A 10,115-nucleotide genomic window follows, 5' to 3' on the forward strand; every position below is an offset into this window, starting at 1 on the left:
GGTATTTTGCTTTTTGTTGATGTTTTGTTTTCTTGTTTGGGGAGGAGTTGCCAAGGTTGGTGTCCAACTCCTCAGCTGCCCAAGCAGCTGAGACTACAGGTGTGCACTATTGCACCCAGCCTCATGAGATCATTTTATTGCAATAATTTATGTCAATTTCTTCTGTCGATAAAATAGCTCTCCTCTCCCCCCTCTCTCCCCAAGTCTGGAGTTATCTAAAATAAAAAAGAAATAACCATATTAATAATTTCAGAGGAAAGCCTGTTTTGATGCATCAACTATTTTAACTTAAGTGGACAGTATCACATATAAATTTCCACCTTCTATTCTTGTCTTCACAAATATTTCATCAGTATTTTAATACTGTATTAAATTTCTGTCTTGGATTGGAAACTAAAATTACAGCTATATTAGTAATTAAAATATACCCTTCAATACCTACTACTACTGAGAAAAAAATCTTTAAGAGCAGAAAAAGAATAACAGAATGCTATACTTCAGTCTACAATATTTTCTATGCTGAACAACTTTATGACATTATGTCCATGAAGCAAAATTAATACAGAAGATCAAAAATAGGAATTTGCCAGGTCATTGGTTCACTCTAGCTGAATTGTGAACTAAAATATTATGATGGCTCATTATTGTTCTCAAAGCTACTTAGGGTCCTACATGAAATGCAACAATCAAAATTCTTCTTTAAAAATATTTTTTAGATGGTGATGGACTTTCTTTTTTTTTCACTTATTTATATGTGGTGCTGAGAATCAAACCCAGTGCCTCACAAGCTAATACTAACTTAAGTTTTTCCTTTAAAAGATGAGCAAAAAATAGAAATATTAATACCACCACTACATTAATACTATCCAGGCTGATCCAGATAAATTTTTAGTTCTGCAATTATTACAAAAACAGTAGCTCCCCTTTTCAAAAATCTTTAACCATGAATTTACTGCCAAAAATTATTCACTCATTTTGACCAAGGTAGACTTAAAAATTATGTGGAAAAACTCTATTCTTCCCTGTGTAGTCCATTTTCTACTTGTTTTTCAATGTTTTCACATTGAAAATATTGAATGAGATATAACAGTTTGGGAAAGCTAAGAACACTCTCTGCTATGTTTTTAAATTATATATATACACACACACACACACACACACACACACATACACATATATATATTTTAGTTGTAGTTGGAAACAATATCTATTTTTATGTGGTGCTGAGGATCGAACCCAGGGCCTCACACATGCATGGTGGGCATGCGTGAGGCCCTGGGTTCTACCACTGAGCCACAGCCCCAGCCCCTGCTATTTAATATTACTAAAAACAGGAAGAATCTTAATCTTGGTGGGCCACCCTTCATGTCACCTTTCATAGAATACATGGGGGTTTTTGTGTAATAATTAAGAGAACTGTCGTAGTCCTAGTTAAATTATATAAGTTTAAAAAGCCTTACATGAACATGAACAGACGTTATATATGTAAAATACATACAAAATCTGATAAGCAAAGTCTAAAGTCTGAATAATATCATCATTTAATTTTTACTCCAGACTCTTCAGATATTAACAAATACATCTTATTCTTTACTCCAATGCTATTTGGTGGGAGGAGAGTACCAAAGATTGAACTCAGGGGCATTCAGCCACTGAGACACATCCTCAGCCCTATTTTGTATTTTATTTAGAGACAAGGTCTCACTGAGTTGCTTAGCACCTTGCTTTTGCTGAGGCTGGCTTTGAACTTGCAATCCTCCTGCCTTAGCCTCCTGAGCTACTGGGATTACAGGTGTGTGCCATTGAACAAGCTCCAATGCTATTTTAAGATCATCTTTTTAGACTAACATCTTAATATTTTGGCATGTTTATAGAGGCTTAAATGTTAGTAAATGATATGTCACTAGTATTTAATGTTATTCCCACATCAATGTCAAAGTAATAATGTACACATAATGGTAGAGAATACCATGTATTCCAAAATAAAATTATAACTATTTATTTTTAAATTACATATTTCCAGCAGTAGTTTCATATCTTTCAAACTCAGTGTTCTGGGTCCTAAACCTATTCCAACACTAATGTAATGGTGATCTCCATAGAAGGAAAATCTAAATTCAAATTGGGTTTTTTTTTCCTCCAAATTTTACTTCTAACTTGAAACTATTAAGATAAAATATTAATCAACAACAAAGTGGGTGTTCCAGCTCCTGCCCCATGGAGTATTTTCAATTAAGTCAAAATAATTCTGTTTTCTGGTAGTAACTGATGATGATAAAGACACATTTGTTCTACTACTTCAGGACTACAAATTTTTTTCATCCAAATTAGTTTTATAGGCAAACTGGCTTTCAAAGTATGGGAATAAACCCACCCCCCACCCCCACACACACATACACAGTTCTCAAAGTACAGCATACTTATAACACTATTTCTGGGTTTTGGCAGGGTTTGGGGAGGGGAGTATTGGAGATTGAACCCACGGGTGTTTTACCACTAAGCTAGATCCTCAGACCATTTTATTATTCTTTGAGACAGGGTCTTGCTAAATTTGCTTAGAGCCTCACTAAATTGCTGAGACTGGCCTCCAATTTGTGATCCTCCTGCCTCTGCCACCTAAATTGCTGAGATTATTGGCCTTCGCCACCATGCCCAGTTTATAATACTATTTCTAAGGATGACAATAAATCTCTTTATAAATACTAAAATTTAAGTTTCAATATCTTACACAGTCTCTTTTTTAGATTTATTTCTTCAGGAAAAAAGTCTGGGCTTGGAACATAGCTCAGTAGCACTTGCCTAGCATATATAAGGCCCTAGGTTCAAATCCCAAGGGGGACAAAGGGAGAACCTTCTCTTTAAATAACAGGAAAGACATCAATCAGAAGGGGGAAAAAAAAATCTCACAGCTGACATCTCAGATACAAATTGTTCAGTATTTTGGAGGAAAGATTTCATAGTTGGAAGAGTCAACATATTGTAGGAAATTTCATTCCCATAAAGATATTGCTTCCTCTATTTTAGAAATCTTGAATTGTGTACATTGCTCATCAAACAAGTTTCCGGAGAGATTTGTAATACTTCATTTGCTTTATTTCTTTCAGAAAGAAAGATATCAACTTTTATTTGATAGGGTTGCTTTAAGGATGAAAGGTGGGGGGAGAATAAGGTGATGTTGGCAGGTACTAATCTCAATAAACTCTTACATGGAGTGGTATTTAAATGTTCTTTTGATTATAACTGTTCAAAAATGAGCATATGGTATTTGTATCCAGGTATGTCCTACAAAAATCACCAATCTTTAAAAGCCAAAGTTATTTTTCAAAGCCCCAGGTTAGATATACAGTTTGTTGTAATTTAGGCTAGTTTACATAATAAATGTCACTGTCAACTATGTTTATCTTATAAACAACTTTTCTTTCTAGCACATTCCTCTTTCAGTGCTATTACAAAATGTTAAAGACCAAATTAGTTTAATAAAAAATTAACATCACTACCCATCTATTTGCAGCTGCCAGTTACTTTTTCCTAGATGGCATACTGCATGGCTTAAAGTTCAGCAATATTTTTCATACAGGACTTGTTTACAACTATTATAATTAATTTAAAAACTTAAATGGTCAAACAAAATTCCTGGAAAGAAAGGAACAAAGATTCTTCATTATTCTGGGTTTCCAACTTTCACTCCTAAGATTTCTATGCCTTCCCCACAACCACACACATTTCTTCAGTCTACCAAAATGGAGGGTATAAGCATCTGGGTGCACCAATGATTAAGAGTGCATATCTGATCAAATCTTTAAAGTCTGTTATATCTGATTATGTAATGCTATTCCCTAAATCTGTAGCATCCTACCCTAGATCAGGAAGGAAATCTGGTACACTGAAAAATGTATTCTTCAGCGTCAACCATAGATTCTAAAGTTAGAGAAATCTGTGTTAGAAATCCAGCTTGTTTTCCAGTAGCATATCTAGCAGTGTATGCATTTATTTTTACAACCCAGGGTCTCCAGTTTTCTTATTTCTTCAATGCAGAAAAAAAGAAATCACATATCTTGAAGCTTTGTTGGGAGAATTAGAGAAAATAAACATAAAAAGCACTGAACACAACGACTAGCACATAAGATAACAAATAAATTAAGATACTTTGGTTGTATTATTTTGGGGGGGCATTTCTGAAATACAACTAAGCTAGAGAACACTATTGTTTGGGGGTATTTTTGAAATAGGACTAAGCTAGAAAATGTTGACTCAAACTTATGACGTTTTCTTGGATGTCACTGAAAAACTTCCTTTAAGTCTAACATTTTCATTTACAAGAATTTATTTGGTCTTTCAATATTAGAAGTATTTCTCTTAATATCAAAGATACCTTAGAGAAGAAATTAAAAATTAGAAGAAATTAGTCCCCTACTCTCAAGAAACTTACATTTTAGGAAAAGCAAGACATTAAACAGGCAATTACACAGTTATTTAATTACCATCATGATCAATGTTGTAAAGAAAGTGTGCTAAAGCAGGAAATGACCTAACAAGATCAGAATTAAAATTTCTATGCAAACATACCACCTCCCTTCAAGGTTTTCAATCACTCCCTCTCTAATTAAACCTAATCCAAGACTTTGAATAGACTTGATCTGTTTGTTTTTTAAAACAACAAAATAAGTAATTAACCTGCCCAGGCCATTTTTATGTTCAGGACTGCAAAGTAAAATTTTAGAAACTGTGTATGAAATCTACAAATAAATTTCAAATATTTTATATAGCGGTTTTTTGTTTCTTTGTTTGTTTTTTGCTGTGCTGAGCATTGAACCCAGGGGATCACTCATGTGTGGCAAGCACTCTACCACTGAGCTACATCCCCAGTTCCACAATGACTTTTTAGTTCAAGAAAAAGCTAAGATATCATATAGGTAAGTGCTTAGCTATTCCCTATAAACTTGTGAGAAAATGTATTTCTTGATAGATTATAAAACCAATGTTTATTGAATGTGTATGCCATGATTCGGGACAATTCATTTTTCAGGATCTTTTTATTGCGGTGTATATTACTTATTAATGAAAAACAAATTATTTCTGTAATTTAAATATCACAACAGTTCTAATTTGCTTACTAAAGGAGAATTCATCACTTGACCACCTTTTAAAATCTGCCACCTTAAAAAAAAAAATTAGTAACAAAAAATTGTAACATCCTTTTTAAAGATACCTTCAAGATTCCTAACTTCAGAAACTAGTACATTGATGTAGAATAGTGCCATCAAAGTCTCAAGTAACCATAACAGGGAAAACTGGGTAATCAGATCAATTCTTCCCACCAACTATGTTCTATAAAACAGAATTACCTCAATGTTTGTCTTCTAACATTCACCTATAAATTAATTCAAAACAATTAACCCAGAATAGTCTTTGTTAATTCTCCAAAAGTGGCCTCTTCACCTATATTTAGTTTATAAAGCAAGCCAGTCAAGAATTCCTTCTGCCAATTGTAATGAATGGAAAAAATATATTTAAATCAAATAGCACCATCTAGCAGAACCCTCATCACTTTGCTCATAAGAGTGGATGTTACTTGATGTTCAGTTTGGTAGATATGACAACAAAAGTGGCAATTTGTTTTCATAACAGAATCACAGAATTAGAGCTAGAAAGGACCACAGAACACACTAGGTCCAACTTCCTTGTTATAATCAGCAAATTTACAAAGTCATCAGGATACAAACTAGATTGAGTCAAAATTTACCCCCTCCCAGGAGTCCAGCTAAAATCCAAAATTACTTTGATTCTCAAATTCAATCACCTCAAAATAAATAAGATTATGCTTCATTAAATTTCAATTTCTTCACCCCCAGTAATGTGAAATACAAATTTTCTGTAATCATTAAACATCTTCCTTAAGATATTTTTATCATATAACCAAATGATTAATGCACACAAATTAGTCTGTAATTCAAAACTTCAACTTCAGTTAAATGCTGTGTCTTAAATCAGGCAATAATGCTGTGACTCTTATACATTCCTTGTCAGAGCAACAAGGTTCGGATCTAAAAAATAACAGCATCTCTCCCTTTTTTTGTTTTTGTTTTTTGGTTTTTTGCTTTGTTTTGTTTTGCTACATCAAGGCCTGCCACCCCTAAATCCTATGGGAATTGTGTATGTTGATGCCAACATGAAGATTAGGAAATGTTCCCATCCCTGGGGCACAACAAACTTTCAGGGGAAAACTGCCCAAAGCAAGGAGGGAAACTTAGTCGTCTGTCTGCACATTAGGTTTTTATTTAAGCAGCTATTTCTGTGAGCAAGGTACCCAAAGTACCTCGGAGTGATGCTCTCAGACTTTCCCCCAGTCTGCACCCCCTCCGAAAAATAGACTGCATTCAATGACAAGGATAAGCCTGACCCTCAAGAGTTGAGGCGGTTACTGGGAATCAGTTTGATCTGCTACACAGAAAAATAAAAGGCGGCGGGGCTGGCGGGGGGGTTCTTCCTCAGTAGTCACAGTCACTATTCGCTCTCATTTTTAGTAACAACCAAATCACCGTTACAAGTACACAAGAATAGCAGCAAACAACCCTGCTTTGCAGTGTGCCGTGACGGTGGCATCCCAGGCCGGGAGGGGCTCTTTTCTGGCCAGCCTCCTCTTGGGTTCCCACCGAAGTTAACACCTGTATCTCCCCACTACCCCAACCAAGCAGCTTCTGCCCACCTCAGCGTTTCTCTCCTCCCTAAAAACCCCTTTTCCGATTGTTGCCTCCTGCCTACTGCAGAAAGCCGTCTTCGCCGCGGAGCTGCGGCTCACACAACTCCCCTTCGGCTTGCCCCAGGACCACCGCCCCGCAGGGACCGCCCCGCCAGCTGCCCACCAGGGGCCCTCGACGTTCGGAAGGCAGCAAGTCTCCACAAAAAGTTCTCCAGTCGCCGCTACTGCGGAGTTGGGTCTGCAGCGAGAAGCAGAAATGCCAGCCTTCTCCAGCAGATCCCTCTCCTAGCCAGCACACTTTTTCTCCCCGGGAACTCGGTCCTTCTCTGACTCCCAAACTTCAGCAGTGTCCCTCGCGCCCACCCACCCCAGCCNGCCAGCCCACCCCCGGCTCTCCCCGGGCGGAGAGTGTCTGTGTGTCTGTGTGTCTCCCAGAGAGTGTGCGAGAGCGTGCGTGAGTGTGCGCGCGTGTGAAGGCGGAGGTGGGTGAGAAGCGGAGACACTTACTTCTCCCGGGCCTGGCTGTCGGACGGGACGGCGCTGCTGTTACTCTTGCCTTTGCCGTACATGCTTGTGCCGAGAGCAGCTCCCACTGTCACGCACCTGTCAACCCATCACAGCCTCCCCGGGAACAGCCCCGTCCCCATGGCGACCCACGCAGCCACCCCCACTATTGGCCGCCCCACGCCAAAGCTCCGCCCTCTTCTCCCAGGCAACGCTAGAGACTGACAGGCCTCCCCCTCCCTTCGGCCTTCCGAAGCGCGCGGTGGCGGCTACAGCCTGAGCGGCAGTCTCCTCCTCCATCCCTCCCTCCCTGGTTCCCTCCCTCCCTTCTTCCCTCTCCTCTCTCCTCCCTCCTCCCGCTCTCCTTCCCCCCTCCCCCTCCGAACCCGGGCGCAAGGGGGGAATTAGAAACTGCTCTAGAAGGATTTTAAACAACTGGCTGTTCTCTCCGCCGCCGCCCCTCCCCCTGCGCCGCCCGCGCTCGGCTCCTCACTGGAGAGAAGGCACCGGGAGGAGGGGAAAGTGCGGCCTGGAGTCTTTGGCTGGAGCCGGTGGAGCTGGAGCCATAGCGGCCCCAGACTTCGGGGCGCCCGCCGAGTACACAGACAGACCGACGGCCCCTGCCGCCCTGGGGGCCCCCACCGGCCTCCGGTCCCGCTCTTCTCTTGTCGGTGACCCCGCGCCAGTACCCACGATTGATCTTTACCGCCCTCAGCTCTACTCCCTGGGGTGTAGCCCCCGCCCAGCTCCCGGAGGGCCGGCTGGTGAGGGACGCCCGCGCAGTTCCCTGGACCTTCTCGCTGAGCGACCTAAGCGACTCGCTTTCCCTCCTGGGGAGGGACTGCGCCTCAGGCTCTGGGCGCCGCTGAGGTGGCGTCGCTGCTTTCCCTGGGCCGCGCCCTGCGCCCCAGGGGAGCACCCTGCCTCGGGCCTTCCTCCTCTGGAGGAGGTCAGCAAAATTTCCAAAGAGGCCCAGTGACCGAGTCCTGGGACCGCAGTGCCCTACTACCCTGACCCCTTCCAAGCCGGACACACTGAACATCCTGCCAGAACTGCCGCAGAAAAGAGTCCCAGGCATCCCCACCCCGCCTGGTTTAATAGTTTTGATGGTGATGCCCGTTCATTCTGGTCCCTGAACTGGAAGAGGACCTAAAGAGCCAGGATAGCCGTTCCCTATCTTTGCCCATCAGCATAGGCCCTAGGGAACTCCAGGGTGTGGAAAGCCCTGCCAGAGGCGAAAAGCTACCCAAGAATATTTCTGGATCCAAGTCCCTAACCCCATTTTAGAAAATGCATAGAAGTTTCTGAAACACACACAACCTGGTTTTTCATAGAACTTCATCCTTTATTTTGTTGAAGATTCTTGATTGTTAAATCGGACCCGGTGCGAATGGGGTTAGAAAGAAGAAATGAACTTCAAAAGGGAGGTGACTTGGGAAAAGAGGTGCAGTGAAGATGGGACAGGGAAACATCAAAAAAGGATGAATAAAAGAGAAACAGCTATAGGAAGGGAGAGGAAATAGCATTCAAATGAGGAAGGGTATCTTTCTATTCCACACAGAGTTAAGTATTTAGTAGTAGGATCATAAAAATGCATATGGAGATACTGAGATAGATGAAATGTTGTGGACATCCAGAGCAAGTGATAGAAATAAAAATATCAACAGAAGGTTAAAGAAGGACGGTTAGCAAAAATGAGAGATAGAAAAAAGTTGGCAACCAAACATAAAGACAGGGAAAAATAAAGAGGAAGAGTCTGCTATACTACCGTTAGAGTAAATGAAAAGAAAAAAAAATCAGAAAAGTAAGCTGTAAAAAGAAAGGAAATAAGAATAGAATAAATAGGATTAAATGAAGAAGTCAAAGAATGTGACAGCAAAAGAAGATGACAAAAATAAAAAGGCAGACATGATAACAAGATATAAGAAAAATAAAAGCATCTTTATTAAAGGACAAAAAATCAGTCAATAAAATGAGTATACAAAAGGTGAAAAAAATGACATTGATTTAAGTAGATTAATTTCTAAGAGAAGTAATTTGCCATTTCTAACTTCAAAATTTTCCTTCTGTTTCTAATGACTTACAGTGACTTGGTGGTCAGGACATTACACTCATGGACTCTGAAGAATCGGAAAGAATAAGGCTGAACCAGCAAGCCTCTCTCTTTTGGTGAACTTTTGCTCAAAATGCTCAAATGTGCAAAAGGTTGCCACCCTTTACAGATGCTACTTTCAAAGTTAGCATAACAATTTTACATTTGTAATTTTACAATTTTTTTTTACAAAATTATAATTTGTTTTTCAATGATCTTCTTCCATTAGCTTTAATCCAGAAAATTTTTACCATCTCCAGGCTCCACAGAAGCTGTGGATACTCTTTAAAATATGCTACTCAGAAAACAGGGTCAAGGAGAGACCACAGGCAGATGCTGATCTACACTCTGTCCACACCTGGGAAAGGGAAGATTTCTGTTAAAAAGCAAGGGTGGGGGAGGTACACTGGTGCATGCCTGTAATACCAGTGGTTTAGGAGGCTGAGACAGGAGGATCCAGTGTTCAAACCCAGCCTCAGCAAAAGGGAGGTGTTAAGCAACTCAGTGAGACCCAGTCTCTAAATAAAATACAAAATAGGGCTGGGGATGTGGCTCAGTGGTTGAGTGCCCCTGAGTTCAATCCCCTGTACCCCACCCCACCCCACCCCCTCGAAAAAAAAAAAAAAAACAAGGGTAGGCTTTGTACTATTTTTTGTTAATTAAATAACAGTTATTATTCTTGCACTGGTATTGGGACTCCTTTATATGTTGGTCATGGCATATTTGAATTGCCTTAGGGTTTGTTTTTGTAGGTTTTTGTTGGTTTGTAGATTGAGTCAGAAAGTTGGGGAAAAGACTCAGGCACCTGTAGACTTCAAG

General features: G+C 40.3%; 1 protein-coding gene across 7 annotated transcripts in view; it reads right to left on the reverse strand.

The window, feature by feature from the left end:
• Ssbp2 (single stranded DNA binding protein 2) overlaps positions 1–7,388 on the reverse strand; it is a 324,265-nt gene extending 316,877 nt beyond the window's left edge. The window contains exon 1 of one of the 7 annotated variants that reach the window (XM_048800214.1): positions 7,208–7,388. In XM_048800214.1, the coding sequence (XP_048656171.1) occupies positions 7,208–7,269 (62 nt within the window). In that variant the 5' untranslated portion in view covers positions 7,270–7,388. The remainder of the gene's footprint in view (positions 1–7,207) is intronic. The other 6 variants (XM_048800216.1, XM_048800213.1, XM_048800211.1 and 3 more) reach the window with 6 other exon arrangements.
• Between the last annotated feature and the right edge of the window lie 2,727 nt (positions 7,389–10,115).

The sequence above is a fragment of the Marmota marmota genome, unplaced genomic scaffold (genome assembly GCF_001458135.2).
Source record: "Marmota marmota marmota unplaced genomic scaffold, marMar, whole genome shotgun sequence".
NCBI lineage: Eukaryota > Metazoa > Chordata > Mammalia > Rodentia > Sciuridae > Marmota > Marmota marmota.